General features: G+C 41.3%; 1 protein-coding gene across 1 annotated transcript in view; it reads right to left on the bottom strand.

Annotated features, from left to right (window-relative positions):
- Positions 1-16,577, bottom strand: part of LOC146798085 (cytochrome P450 2G1-like) — a 759,568-nt gene that overhangs the window by 551,930 nt on the left and 191,061 nt on the right. Inside the window, exon 3 of the mRNA XM_085625302.1 lies at positions 10,598-10,747. Within this exon, the coding sequence (XP_085481428.1) occupies positions 10,598-10,747 (150 nt within the window). The remainder of the gene's footprint in view (positions 1-10,597; positions 10,748-16,577) is intronic.

Genomic DNA, 16,577 nt, shown 5'->3' with positions numbered 1-16,577 from the left:
CTTGAGAAAGCAGATACCCGTGGCTTGCGCTTTGATCTTTTAGGTGCTATACGTCAATACGAACTTTCACAACTTTTGTTCTACTGATTGGATTTAATTTGTTTGATGACATTTTGTTTATGACATTTTTCTCTATATTTCAAAATTGGTGTAGGTTATTTCTGGTGCTGAGTTTTCACTTTATTGAAGTTTGTGTGCTGTTAAAATACTTTACACATTGCCTCTAAGTTAAGCCTGACTGCTTTTGTGCAAAGTTACCAGAGGGTTAAGCACAGGTAATTTAGCAACTTCCTTGTGGTCCACCCTGACAAGGAGTGTGGCTGTTGCCTGAATGGGGTTCCCCCAACCAACAAAAATCCAATTTCTTATAATCATCCAACAAACAAATCAATTCAGCAATTTCGTGTGGTAGATCTTAAATATCAGGTTCTGTGCACAATTCTGTCACATAAATGCAATCATGGTAACTTTCATCAATTTTTTATAAGTTTCCTCCCATGTCAGTGGCATGGATGCTGAATGATTCAGGGTATTGCAGCATTTTAAATGTTTTCAAACAAGAGAATATTCTGTTCATACTTAGTCAAATGACTTCTTGTAAGATGTTGAGTATGCATGTGAGTCAGCAGTGTTTCCCCTGAATGAGGAACCAGAAGAATAAACATCTATTCCATCACAATTTTCTTACTTTGCACAATTGCCAAGGAAGTATCTACAACATTCTTCATCGATCTTAGGAGCGTGGAGGTAACTGCATGTAGTGTAGCAGAAAACATATGCAATGTGCATTTTTATCCCCACCCTGTACTGCTGTGTGAAGACTGAAAGTGCACACCTTTTCTTTCATGTCAAACAAATACATCTCTTTCTCATAAGTTCACATGCGTAGAGCAGGACTGCTACACAAGCTGTGTCTGAGCTCCAGGACACCTTACAAACAATCATTTTCCCAAGGCACCGGATCTCTCACATCAAAGTGAGTCAACCTTTGTGAAGCCATTGCAATCAGAGAAAGGTTTCAAACTCACTGACAAAAGTAGCCAATCATTTCTAGAACAATCCTCACATCTCTGTGTATTGTTGGTAGATTCAATTTCAAAACTGCAGAAATGTGTTCCTTACTCACTTTCCTTACTCTCTTCTTACTTTGATGTCCCAAATAAATGACTTTCCAAATAGGCCTGTGGGATCCTACACCAAACCAAAACTCTATTTCTGAATCAGAACACAAAGAAATGTTGAGTACACTCTTGAAGAGGATAAAAAAAAATGTTTGATGCAAATATATCACAGTAAACTACTGGGCTTTCGCTCGAACTGAAAACAATATTACTGAGGGATTTGGTGCATAAGACCACAAGGAATCACTAAGCCATCCATTTTGTACAGGCACTGAAGTATACTTTATTTTCTGCCAGGCTTCTTTCTTCTCACATTCAGTAATATACATGGAGACCTTAACACTTGTTTTAGAATGCCCTGTTCAATAATGTTATCAGTAACATGTGCAATCTCCTCCTCTGCTTCATCAGTATATACTTTTATTCAATCTGATCAATTTTCCCAGAAAAGTCACAACCTCCTTGTTCACAGTTTAATCTGAAGGTAAGTTTTCCTCTGTAAATACTGGGCACCTTTTAACTCTTGACCCTGCAACTTTATTAAAAAATCAGAGGCCTCATTCTTTGGCTGAATGCTGACAACATTCGGTGTACAGTAAATGACACAGTTAAGTTTACATAGCAAGTACTGCTCTAATTAATTAACTGTACTCATCTGATTATGACATTTTGGACATTCACAATTGAGCCTATTTTTACTGGGACATTAATAATCTGACAGCTTATTAGTTATTTATTTTTTGAAATGTCTAAAACTTTGACTTTTTTTTCCTGAGAGGGTTAGGTTGCGAACTTCCACTGGTCTAACAGCAGAGAAGGTAGCGCCTTTATTGATCAAAATTGTAATGGATGGCCATTCACTTTTACTTAAAGGTCATTCTGGTCTACCTCTGGGATTGCACCAAGCAGGCAATCCTGCCCCCTCAGACACCATCATTGTGCTCAACTCGGTCTTGTGGTTACTCTGTATATGAAAATTATGTAAAGTCCTCATTAGTCAATGAAGATTTTAGCTAAAATCTGAAACTCAGTTTGCTATAGCCACTTGAAACATGGGGCAAAGTTGGAAGTTGAAGTGGATTAGGCCCAGTCTGCGCTTACCTTTGTGGTTAAATGTGTGAGAAGGGAAAGTTCAGAAGGGTAAGGTTGCAGGCGGTGGCCGAGGAGGAGGAGGTGTCATCTTTGGGGAGCCAACGGAAAAAGTTACAGTCAAGATTTTTAAGTTTGGACCTCTTTTTTGATTGTCAGAAATCTCTAGTGGAAGGAAGCTGCAGACTATAGCTGACAAGGGATCCACGAGGCAGAATACCCCTTCTGCAAAGAGACGCCAAACAGGATTTTCTGCTTTGGAGAAGAACATAGCAGGAACTGCCGAGAATTCAGACTGACCAGTGATGCACCTTGGGTGAATCAACGAGCAGATAGGTCCCGGTCTCCTCTCGCTTCTCAGAGCAGTTTTAGCAAAAAAAGTCCCAAGTTTTGGATTTTGGCTATATGGGCACATTTAGCACAACTTCCACGGGTCCAGGACTGAAGAGGCACCACTTGGAAGGTCAGGACTCACTCAGGCTGGGTCAAGGTGCAGGTTCAAGAAGATGGGAACCTTTTCTGAGATTCCCCTGGACGTGTTTGGAATTTCCTTCCTCCCTTCCCTGGCTTCAGCCTGGGTGCAGACACAATGGACTAGAGTGAAGCTCTTTGTGTAAATGCAGGTCATAGCTTATTGACCCTCAAGTGGGGCTGTGCCCAGCTCTGCCCCAACTCCTGCCAGTGATGGCACATCCAGGCTCACCTAATCCCTCTATTGTGTGCTTTCTGGTGGAAAATAGACAGTACACCTGCTAACTACACCCAGGCATGTGGCCTAGGAACAGGCTGTGGGCATCAAATAGGTCAGGAAAATGCCAACTTTCTAATTGTGCCATTTTAAAAATTGTGACTTAAAATTCATCTTTACCATCAATGAGGGTTTTATATTACAATTTCTCAGACACCAAAGTTGAATTATTTTCTACCTGCTCCCAATCAAAAGGTAGCACTAATTAAATGTAATAAGGCATCCTAATGTTATCATATTTGGAGAGGTAGGCCTCACAGTAGAGAAAAAGGAACTTGCAAATTTTTCACTACCAGGACATTTATAACTTAAAGGTACATGCTCAACCTCTTAATTACAATCCACCCTGTCCTATTGCCTGCCTAGGGCCTACCTTAGGTGTGATATATATGTAATAAAAGGGGAGTTTAAGACTTTGGACAAGGGTTATTTGAATTGTCAGGGCAACCTACATACAAGCTGCAATGGTAGACCTGTACATGTTTTAATGGGCTACCTACGTGTGTGGCAAAAAAAATGTGGCAGGTCCACTATTTTCATTAAATGTACAGGCCCAGGGTATATGGTATACAACTTTTACTTTCATTTTCTTAAACACATGGGGGCAGATTTACAAGCCCCTTGCACCCCTTTTGCGTCATTTTTAACATGGGAAAAGGGATGTAAGGATGGCGCAAGGGGCTTGTAAATATGCCCCATGATACATTATTTGCAACACTGCTACTAAATGCCATCGAAATGCATAATTAATGCTAACCCTTAACCTAAAAACAAGAGAACTACATCTCTGTACATATTCAATCAATCAATCAATAAAAACTTTATTTCGGTTTTGATTCAAACCATAAAAGTATACATATAAACATCACATACAAATACAATAAAATACCATGATTCATGACCAAAAAAATCTCACAAAGACCGTATGTTAGTTCATAGTCAGTAAAGTGCAAATAGCGCAAAGCAAAAAAAAAAACAACAAAAAAAAACCATATAGATTCCTAGGGTAAGTGAGGCAGTCAAACAATACGGAAACCCGGCTCATTGATCCATGCAGGTTCTCAGTTTAACAGAGAGTTTAAAAAATTCGATTATATGGAGAACACTGTCACTGTGCAAAAGTTGTAAGTACATTAATGCAGGTCTGATCTGATTAAAATTAAGTTTCTTTAAAAGAGCAATCAAATAGCGTTTGCGAGGGTATTCATAGAATTTACATAAAAATATAAAATGCAGCATGTCCTGCGGAGACTCTCCGTCGCAGCCACAGGGAGCTGCAGCCTTATTAAAAATATCTTTTTTTGGTCTAAATAACAGATGATGAAAGATATTTAACCTAAACCTTGACAGCAGGAACTTCTCATGGGAACTAAATGAGCCCATCAAATAAGGCTCCGTTGTCTGACAAGTTTTTAACATGACATATTTCCTAACGCTGGGTTTCGAAAGCTCCTCTTCCTCACGTTGAACCTTTCTCCCCATATGAAAGGCCCGCTTAATTACCTCCACATCCCCCTTTACGATCTCGCTTGGATTTTCGAATAACTCCCGATGGCCAAGTCGGGTGAGACAAGATTTCAAATATTTTAACCAGGGGGAGCGCATTGCCTTGTCAAGAGACAAGACATCTTTCAAGATCATATGGGTTAATGGAATATCCTGGTTCAACCAGAGTTTTGCCCAGCAAGTCAAAGGGCGCAAGGAAAAAGTATCACATAAATATTGCGCCCCCAATTCTTCGTGTACTGCCAAATTAGATGTACCAGATGGGACACATAGAAGACGTTTCATAAAAACGTTTTCAGCCACCTGAAGCTGTTCTCCAGCCACATAGCCCCATAGTTCACTGCCGTAAACAGCAGTTGCCACTGATTTGGCATTATAAAGTTTCATCATAGCATTAATTGGCTTCTTCCCCAATTTCGATGCAAAGTTAAAGATGGTAGCATTAACCCTTGCCAGTTCCCCTTTCTTTTTTTCCAAGTGGGGGCCCCAATTTAATTTAGTGTCAAATAGGACCCCAAGATACGAAAACGATTTTGAAATGGGGATAGGTACGTCATCTAATTTAAATACAAAAATCCTTACTGGCTGTATTCCAACATGCATAATAAACGACTTAGAGTTATTGACAAATAGGTATCTTTCTGTCATAAACAGATTAAAGGCATTTAATAAAGCTTGGAGACCCTTCTCGGTTCTAGAGATTAAAACCGCATCATCTGCGTATAAAAGAACTGGAATACCCCGCCAGCCAACTCTAGGACAGTCTGCCTGTACCGTCTGTAAAACGGAATCTAACTCATTAATATAAAAATTAAAAAGAAAGGGAGCGAGAATGCATCCTTGACGCACACCCTTTTTAATGTCAAAGTTGCCCGTGGTGCTCGAATCCGTCGAATACCTAACGTTAGCGCTAGTGTTACTATGTAGGTCCATCAAAAAGTTGATAATCCCTCTATCAACACCCTTCTCCCGCATGGATTGCCACAGCCTTTCCCTGTTAACACAGTCGAAGGCTGAAGACAAATCCATGAAGGCAAGATGGACAGTACCCTTCCGAACAACAGTGTATTTGCCTAATATTAGGAAAAGATTAAGGCACTGGGTTATAGTAGATCGACCACTACAAAAGCCGTACTGGCAAATGGACATAATGTTGTTTTCTAACGCCCAGTTTGACAATCTCTGCAACAGGATTCTCCCCACAACCTTGAACATAGAGTCTATTAGTGAAATCGGCCTGTAACACAAAGGACTGCCCCTATCGCCCTTCTTGAAGACAGGGACAATCGTTGAAACTCCCCAAGCAGGGGGACAGCCGATTTCAGCAGCAGCATTAAAAACAGACTCTAAAATGGGGGCCCAAAAACTTGGGTCGGACTTATATAAGTCTGGTGGGATCCCGTCAGGGCCGGGCGCTTTCCTGCCAGTAAGTCCCTCTATGGCCTCCACAACCTCGTCTTTATCAAACATAATATTTCCATCACTGTTACCCAGAGGGAAATTAACACCTTCCGCTTCCACACAACTATAGAACTGTTTAAAGTGTAATTCCCATTCTTCCTTTGTTATGCAGCATTCTAGCCCATCACCCGGGTCCTGGACCAAAAATTGTTTTTTAACTACCATCCAAAATCTAGAGCTACATTTTAAGGTAGAGGGATCAAGAATTTCTTCCCAAGCCTCCACTCTTAAAAACTCCTTACGTAAGGCAATGGCAGACTTATATTCTTTGCGACACAACATTACATCTGTCTTTATTCTAGGGTTGGCTGCCAAGGCTATCCTTAAATTACGAGCTGCCTTAGAACAATCATGATTAAACCATCTTGGCCCCTTGTTGTCTAAGGTCTTTACTGGGACCATCATCATCTCTGCAACCTTCTCCGTCAAGCTTTGAAAGGCACTAAGAACCTGGATCGGGTCTGCCCCTACTTGAGAACAGTTCTTTATATCCTGTGTGCAGTTTTCCCTAATATTTTTATATAATAGGTTGGGAGTGATCGTTGACCATCTAAGGCGCCGTCTCCCATCAGTTGTACTCAGCCTACCATTGATACATTTCCAAGGGCCCTTCAGATGAACAGTGAGTGGGTTGTGATCACTAAATTCACTTTGTTCAATATTAAAAGAGTCCACAAATGACTGCATAGGCAGAGAGAGTAACACATAATCAATGAAGGTACCCTTCCCATGACCTTTAAAAGTTGGGATGTTAAAATACAATGTGGGATCCCTCAATGACATAGCCATAGAAAGGTCTAAACAGTTCAATAAGTCATTAAAAAGTTCCCCCTCCATCGTATGTTCCAAATGCAGTCCGCCTCGGCGGTCGCACTGCAGGGCCTTTAAACATTTCGATAGGGGGTCGCCGCAAGGATGAACATTGAAATCTCCCATAATCATAAGATTATGAAGACAATCCCTCAATGAAGAATTAATAAAAACGTTTAAAGCAGATATTTGGTTAGATCCTAAGTTGACGTTAACAGCGTTATAAAAATTGACCAGACCGGCCAGACAATTTTCTCCATTCAATACTAAGCCCATAAATCCAGAGTTTGCTGTTGAAATTCTGCGAATTTTACATGACAGTTTAACTGCAATAAAAATCACCAAACCACCCTTGGGCCTGCCTCTACTTGATACTATTGCAGGAACATAAAATGCCTTATACCCTTCCAGGAAAAAATCACATTCCACCGACCATGTCTCCTGCAGGCAGATGATCATAAATTGCTTAATATACATGATCCAATTATCATCCGCCATCTTTGAAGCCAGACCTGCAATGTTCCAGGAGATAACGTTGTTATAACTAGCTTTAGCCTGTGTGATTTTAATGGGTGATAACCCGGCAGATATTGCATTAACCATGCCCCCAGACACCTCCCGTCAGTCGCATGCCTCCAGACCAGATAAGGCATCGTATCTATTCTGTGTCTCCACATTAAATGTCTCCACATTAAACCCATTATTACAATGACCAACAAAATTAAATCTATTCTGTATTTCTCCAGAAGACACACACCCACCTTGGTTAACATTATACACATAAGGTGCATTAGAGGCAGGGGTCAGGATTGAATTTGCTGGCCTATTTCTTTTTTGTGGGTACGGATCTTTATTCAAATGTGCATAAAAGTAGCCCAAAGGGTGAACAGATATACTATCCATATTGCACATTAGTAAAGATGCTCTTAATAAAATTGTTGCCACGTGTTGGGGATGCCTAAAATTGACAACAATACAGTCCCCACTTCTTTTTTGTCTGGACGGGCCAACCCAATTCACCCTTCTGACTGTTAGTATTTGGTCTGAGTATGCGACAGGGAAACCGCAATTTTTACTGAACCATGCAACTGTTTTATTTTTTAGTGAGGTGTGAGATTCCTCATGTGGTAGAGTTGAGTGGTCATCACAGGATGGGACATTTGTCAGCACCACCACATATGGTGCACAGTCAGGTGGAAGGTTAAGGTAGCGGCTTTTCCGCATATCCCTGTGGTCATGTCTGCCCTCCAGGGTTATTGTGGGGTGAGTAGACGACGGAGGTATGGCTAATGTCGCAGGGGGAACGGGTAATGCTACAGCAATTTGCTGTGGAGTCCGAGGGACATTCCCTGTCATAGTTTCCTTCCCCTTTTCCACAATCTTAGCTCCAGCCAGAGTAGCTGATGCCAGGTGTGTAGTTAACAAACCGCTAAGTCTGTCTACTTCCAGTGCCAGAGTGTCAAGCATAGTTGTCAGAGGTCTTAACATCGCCTCTAATTTAGCCTCAATCTTTGCTTCCTGTGTGTTAATCAATAGGGTAAATTGCTCTAGATTTAAATTAGCGTCACCCTCACTGTTTCTACTAAGAGTAGAGGATCTTAAGTCACTGCAGACCGGCTGAGTTTTGTCTGCTCTTTTTTTATTATGCCTCCCAACCCGTTTTAATTGTACTTTCCTACATGAGCGCACCGGCCTTGGTGCTAATGGAACTTCCACTATTTCCTCAGTTAAAATGTCAATCGAATCTACCTGTGATTCTACATGCACCTGGGCAGTGACCGGTATCTCCACCCTATCTCTGAAATCCTGATTGATGCCCCCATCTATGTCAACCACTGGTGGGGTCATGACTTCCTGCTCCACTAGAGTGTTCCCCAGTCCTAGTGAAGCCCTACTATCGTTATTTATCCGATTTATTCGTTTCACCAGGTAATTATCTAGGGTCCCTGGCACGGGAACAGTTTTGTCTGGTTTCGGTTTAGGCATGATAACAAGTATAAATAAAATAATACACAGAACAAATGACACTATGCACTAATAAAACAAATGAAGTCCCACTTTCGCAAATGGTAACCAGCGCAAAAAAGGCCAAGTTCACAAACCCAGTCCAATGGCTTCAATCCTCTGGTTGAATAGACCTCCAGACGCACAAAAGCGTAAACAGTTTCCTACCACAAGAGATACTTGATACTTGAAAAAAGTACACCTCCCTTCACTGAGTCCGTTTCAGATCCGCAGATGCGGGTTCATCAGCAGGGGCAGGAGCAATGAGCGGCAGGAACACAATCCAGAGGAGGAGTGTAGCAAGTAGGGCAGAACAGAACAGGAAGTGACAACCTTCAAAACTCCATAAAAAACGCAACGTTAGGGGAATGGCCCTGCCCTGGCAATGCCGGGCAAGGATGGGCCCGCCCTTGGCCCGGGCTTCGCCCAGGCGCTGCCCGCGCGCGTCCCGCGCTGCGGGAGGCGCCCCGGTCTTTTGAGAGCTTCCTCCCCTCAGCTGCGTCGTGGGCGCTGGATGCACAAAGCCCTCTGGGGATTGTAGTTGCCCTGTTTGGAGCCGTTCCCCTCACAGCTTGGGAGTTTACAGGTGCAGGGCGAGGCAGGGAATGTGGCGAACACAACAACAACCGTTCCCCTCACGGTAGGCTTCAGCGCGCGTACATATTCAACATAACAGACCATTCAGAGTCATCTGCAAAAACGGAAAAAATCTTTGATTTCTTGCAGGCGTGAGTACAGTTGGGATTCAACTTCCTCCAAAAATACGGAGAAATTATATTTTCATTTCAGTACAAATGGGAAAGAACATTGGCAGGCCATTTAAACATGAAGAATTAAATGTAATTCCTTTCATATTTACAAAAACATTTGCCAGTACTGGCAGGCTGAGGCCCAGTCATCAACTCAACGCCTGGTTATGCTAACGTTAACACAAGCAAATGAACATTGATAGTAATTAATAATTATGCTCTAATAAATTCCATTGTGAGATGGCAATAGATTCAATATTTTATTAAACTTGGACTCATGCCCAAGTTAAGCTGATTCATTTACAACAAACTCTTAACAAATGCAGAAGTTTTCCAAGCAGAATATCTGAATACTCTTCTAACAGGTGTGTGTTCAAAGATATTGACATGATAATGGACCAAAAGAAGATGAATAATAGATTAGTATATGTTTATCAAATAAAAAATAAATTCAAAAGATCTGTTGCATTTATATCGCCCTGCCCAGAACTGAAAAAGCAGTCTCTTGCCCCATTCTATTTACTCACCTCCCTACCATGTGACCATTTACTATGCCTAATCAGTGCTGTATCCTGTTTAATTTCTACCCAGTCCTGTACAGAGTCGCTTAGGGATCATCTGTCTTACTTGGGAAAGGTATATTTATGACACTTCCATACAATATTTTGCAGATAGCCTCTTCGCTAAGAAAGACCCCAGTGTGCACACTTCTTCACGAGACCATCTGAAGTGATTAAGTTTCCATTTACTCCTTCATAATTGCATGGTATGAAGGGAGATCAATGGATCTGAATGAAAATACGCTTGCACTGACAGAAAATAGAAAGTTAATTTTGCCTCATATGCAGTCTATTCCTTCATTTTAGAAGAGAATCTGAAGTTGACATAACGATGGCAGGGCAAGCAGACAAATTAATTATAGTATTGTATCAAGGCTGTTTAAATTCTTGTGCTATTCAATTGCCAAATTGTCGGGTTTATTTGTATTGTTTTGTCCAGGTTCTAAAATACAATAAAAATTGCTGTTTGAATACATAATCAACTTCTAATATAAGAATAACACGTATGACATATACACATAATATAACAAATATGACAATCATGCATACCTTTGGTGTTTCTGAAGAGATCAACCATGCACCGAGCCTCTTCCTTGATCTTGTCTTCTAACAGCCTTTTTCCCATCCCAAAATCTCTCAGCGTCATAATACTAAATTTGCGCAGTTGCTTCCAACATTCATTATTAGAAATCGATACCCCTAAAAACATAGAAAGTGGTGAAATATATGCAAACAACTACAAAACGTACCTAAATACTATCCTTGTGTGTTTACACTTTAGTTTCTTTTTTTGTAATAAGTATGTGCTCACAAATGCATCTGGAATGTTGTAAAGGAGGGATTACAATGATCAGTTACTTGAACAAAAAGGCTAATGGGGGGACAAGAGATAAGCCTAATGTACAGATTGAAATTACCTGGGAGCTAGAACTAATCCAGCATATGTGTATTATTATTAGCCCCATGTTGCAAAAAGTAACTTAGTGTACTAACTGAGCCTGGTACAGGGTCTTTTGCTTTTCAGTTTATCCACACTGCAATATTGCCTTAGAGAAAGAGCCACTGTGGTGCAATTCCACTATTTCCACTGCTGATTGTACAATTTAATCAACTGTCCAAAGACCTCAGGATGGCAGCACCGGATGATCAAAATCCAATGCACAAGACAGGAGGCTCTATTAGAAGCGAAACACCAAACACATCTCTAGTACATCCTTATGTGGAACAACAAGGCACACATAAAGATGCCACTTAGAAATCTGTCCAGCTTACAGAATTGAATGAGAAAATTGAATGACACAAACCTGTTTTTGCAAGGAGCACCTAGAGTTCTGGGGAAAGTGGAACTCAGAATAATGATGGGAATAAAGCTCTGTTATATTACACACTAATTGAAATCATTAGGAAAAAATAGAGAGTAAGGTAGTATTAAAAAAGAACTGTCATAATGTACAGGAGGTCTTTTCTTGATTTCAAAGACATTTTGAAACACAAGCAGAAACACGAAGAACACTGAAAATGTTTAATTTAAAAGTCAATTAATTATTGGCACCTACCCATTCAGCTGACAATTCAATAGATCTGGTTTTATCAACATGAAGTTAAGGTTAGTACATCAGCATGAGGATTAATATGGAGTGATCACTTGGCCATCTCTTTTGCATTGGCAAAAAAAGAATGATGAAACAAGGAAGACTAGAAATAAATAGTACTTTTCATCAATGGGATAAGATCAATCAAAAAGATTTAATTACCTCATTATCAAACAATATACCCAGGGTCAGACTGGCTATAGGGGGCACCGGGTGTTTACCCAGTGGGCCACCATGGTGGGGGCCAGTTTTGGCCCCTTGGAAGGGCATTTTTGTTACTTGAGCCGGTTTTGTAGCATTGGCCCCCTGTAACAAAAGAATCTGCAATGTTTTCCACGCGTACCCTCCACCCCACCCCCGGCTGCCACCTGACTCATTACCAGGGACGGTTTGCATGCCCAGTCTGGCCCTGACTATACCCACACCCATGGGCTTCCTCAAAAACAAATGTAGGGAAAGTCCTTATCTGACTGGAGAATAGAATGAATCAGGTTGCTCCGGGAAAACAATGGTAGCCCACAACAGAAAAGTTACAGCACCCTAATTCTTCCCTTCATTTTCTAATCGCAACTCGTTTTGCAAGAATTTGGAAAGGAAATGTCAACACATCTATGGGGAAAAAGATAAATATTTATACAGACAAGCTATTAAAGAATACTATAAAGCTATTATATTGGTGCAGGAAGCACAATACACAAATAATGTTGGGGTGACATAGACTTTTTAAATACAATCAAACGATTTCTCCATCAAAAAGCAAAGCAAACTGATATTAAGCCTTCACAGGAAGAATGTAATACCTCTCTATTTTGAAGAGACAATGGAGAAAATTCAAGAAGAATTCAAATACTCTCCAAAGGAAAATCTGAGGTTGGAATTAGCTATAACACCTCCCCTTATGCTAATTTCAAGAATTTAGAAATGTAACCTTGAACTGAACAAAACAAATAATCAGGGTCGCCCAATGGCCCATGACCATCTACAGTAGTTAAAAAAGCAGTACATATAATCAACACGTTATCAACAAATTATTGTATACTTCTCTAGAACTAGCTGAAGTGCCTGATGTATGGAAGGAGGCCAAACACCGTCTGAAAAAGCCTGCAGCCAGCCAAAAAAGGCTGTCGAATTTCACATCACACCTCATACTTCCCTTCGGCAGCTTAAAAGAAGTCCGGCAAAGAACCCCCTGCGGAGCTCGTTAGGCATTGCAGCACTGGCCCAACGAGGAGCTGACCTATGATGAAGCATGACACCCCTTGGGGTCTGTGAGTGCTCTTGCTCCACTATAGGAACTGCACACCTCTACGTACACCTACATTCCTGGGGTGCGTGCAGTTGAGGCCCGTGGAGGGAGTTCCGTGGGGCGGTAAGGCGGGCGGGGGAGGGGCAGGGTGGGGGGTTCTAAAAACCGGAATATGGATAATTGCAGGTAAGTAAACAATTAAATAAATAAAACGAATTTCGTAGCGCGCGCTGCATCGCATTTTGCGATGCAGCGCATGCTACGAAATTCGTTTTATTTATTTAATTGTTTACTTACCTGCAATTATCCATATTCCGGTTTTTAGAGCCCCCCACCCTGCCCCTCCCCCGCCCCGCCTAACCGCCCCACGGAACTCCCACAACGGCCGCGACTGGGTGGGTGTGCTGGACCTTGAACTGCCCTCTGTCCTTCCCTGTGATTATTGGTCAAAGCAACTCTCTCATGCTCCCTTCCGGAAAGCACTGCAGAAATCTTTGATTCAAATTTGACTCTGAACTATATTTTGGTTCACAAATTCTTGCAGTTTCGGGCACTTGCTTTTTAATACTGAGTTCACTCAAAATGTTTCTTAACTTGCTGCCACAAGAATCGCATAAGATTAGAGCAGATGCCCTTATCCTTTCATGATTTCATGGATTGACATTGCAAACAGCCTCTATCTCAGCCTTCTTCAATACTTGATCAACCATTTGCACATGGGTTAGAATGCAGGAGCACAAATGGTACTCAATCTTCCTCGTCACACACACATGACACCTTTCTTAAAACAACTGCATTACCTCCCTGTGCAAATAGGATTCTATTCAAGGCCTTGACCCTAATACATAAGACTTTTTATGGGTCAGGCTCAAAATATTTAACAGTGTGTCTTAAACATTAAATCACAAACAGATGCTCAAAACCTGTCTTTTGTCCTACATCTGAGTACACTCTCTACAGTGTGGTCTTGATCTATGGGCAGCACTGGGACACCTCTCTGGGCTAGCGGTTTGCACTATTGCAAATGCAACTTAATCATTCATTCAGTAAAAAATGCTGGGTAAGAATAACTAGAGCACGCATTATAATTAGAAACATAACAAAACTAATATAATTGAATGCCATAATTCAGTGAAGAGATAAAACTATACGGCAGCCACATCAATAAAAAAGACAGTAAATAACTTAGGAATAGCACAATCAATGAGGATTGCACCTTCAACACAGAGACATGCTGAAAAAATAAAAACAGTATTAGCAGGATGATGAAGAGCACCATAGAACCTAAACAATCATAATACATGCAGAAGGAAATCAGATATTGGTCACAAATTTGAAACCCAAAGTTTGAGACTTTGGCATTATTCACCTAACCTTTCTTATAGTAAATTTCAAAGCTGTTCCTAGTTTGTAAACTTAAGACAGATCCTGGCAGACTGCAAGAAAGTCCACAAATTGGCCCTGTGAAACAGGTATGTAATACATCTTTTGTCATTGATGAAACAAAAGATATAATTTCAGATTATAAATTTTGAATTTAGTATTGTTCCACAAGACAGTAGATGGAAATAAGAAAGAACATTCTAAGTAATCCTTTTTAAATCTCTCAACACACTCCCAGAGTAAATTATCCACACAACACAAAGACTGAAGCAGCAAGTGCCTCTAAAGAAAGCACACAGATTAAAGGAAAATATAAGTTAAGGAACAAAATCTTAAAGCAAGATTGAAGTGGAAGTATTCAAGAACAGGAGGAAGAGAGACAAGGAACTGAACAGCTCTGATAACAGGACTAATCACAACGTGGGCAACACAGACCACTTCAGTTTGAGCTTCAGGCAGTGGTTCTTATCAACAGCTGCAGCAGTGTCAGCACCGAGAGAAGAAAATGCAGGTGAGGCGAACACAACACCAGAGACACAACTTGTAGCTGTGGTTTGTTAAAAAGAATATTTAAGCCCCGCCCCATCCAAGCAATGGCCAACCTCCAGGTCATCAAGCTACTGATAGTTGTACCACAATTGACCACAGAATAGAGATTTGGAAAGACATAGTTATTTGCCATGAAATAGAATAGAAAGGCTGACAGTGCGAAGGGAGGGTGTTGCGTAAAAACATAATGATAGGAGTAGACAATCACGAAGGAAAGTTATGTTCCTAACTAACTTATGCAAAGAGATATTGGCTCAGAAGCTTTTTATGTAAAGAACAAAGAAATGTTGAATATTTTTTTACAAAATTCTGATTATCTTGCTATCCATTGCAACCCATGTTGGGCTCCTAGCTTTTTAGGTGTGAGGCTTGTGCTTGGGCCCAAGGAAACTCGACACAAGCAAGACCCATCTACGATGAGCAGTGCAACCTGAGTATCACTGCTCCAGGACTAGTACATTGGCTTCAGGCGCTCACCTGACTCATTATGTTATTCAACTCAGACTCCAGATAGGAGGGGGACCAATATTTAATTGAGCCTGAACCCATCATACCCCAGAACAAAAGGGGTTAGCCAGATGAAGGGAGAGGAGCACCACAGGAATATTTTTTCATAGGATATCCTCAAGAGGATCATAAGTCCATTTGCACAGTAATTAATCAAACTCTTTCCAAAAACAACAGAAGAGGCTATTTCTCCGACTGTATCAAGACTCATATAAAGATAAAGGTGTAATCTGTAAAGGGCTCTCTGATATATTTGTGCAGTTTTGTGTTGTGTGCAAAAGTAAAGTACATTTCCTTTTTATAAACTCAATCACAGGCTGGATATTGATTTATTGATCGATGTTAGGTGGCCTGTTGTGTTCTAATAACCCCACACCACTTCCAAGAGCAAGCCTTGGACTTCTTAGCTTTGATACCCTGAGTATAAAGACCAAATGTAGCTTACATTAAGCTCAGGTCTGGGCTCATTCACATGTTTAGGCACCCGCACACCAGTCCTTAATGGTCAGATGCTCACAGCCAGAGCCTACTAACCACTAACTGCCCTGGGACCTCAGAAAACGTTCCTAACCTGAGGTCCATACCATTGAATTGTGCAATATTAAACATCCATCATCTACCAAAGGAATCAAGAGTTTGAAGGGAATGAAAATCCACACTGCCAATATACCATTTATATTACGGCTTGGGAGCATGATCAAGGCTGCAAAATTGCCATGCAGTTATACAGAGACAGTAAAAAATAAGTAAACAATGAATTTTACAAGAATAAGTACAAGGTAAGTTTTCAAGTGTTGCCGAACTCAGAATTATGGGGGCAGATTTATGAGCCCCTTGCGCCTCATTTACGCCGCCGTTGCGTCACTTTTGTGACGCAGCGGCGGCGCAAATCCTGTGCCATGCTGCGGGGTATTTACAACGTGACGCATCTGGGAGATGCGTCACGTTGTAAAGACCTGCGCCTGAAGTAGGCGTACCTGTGCAGGGGGGGCGTTCCGTCGCAGGAACGCCTCCTAAAAGTGGCTGAGTGAAATCTGCAAGATTTCACTCAGTCACTTTTGAGCCAATGCTGCATCAAAACCCTGCGCCTGCTTGAAGCAGGCGTAAGGATTGACGCAGCATTGTAATGATAGGGCACCCCGAGCCTTGCTGGAGCTGCGTCGCGCTTGCGACGCAACTCCAGCAATGCGCCGCCTTTCCGCCATCAGATGCGTCACGCATCTGTTTATCCTTGTGCCACGATGCGCTGCAT

This window comes from Triturus cristatus, chromosome 9 (assembly GCF_964204655.1).
Source record: "Triturus cristatus chromosome 9, aTriCri1.1, whole genome shotgun sequence".
Taxonomy (NCBI): domain Eukaryota; kingdom Metazoa; phylum Chordata; class Amphibia; order Caudata; family Salamandridae; genus Triturus; species Triturus cristatus.
Note: the sequence above shows the minus strand (reverse complement) of the source record. Positions and strands in the feature narration are given on the sequence as shown.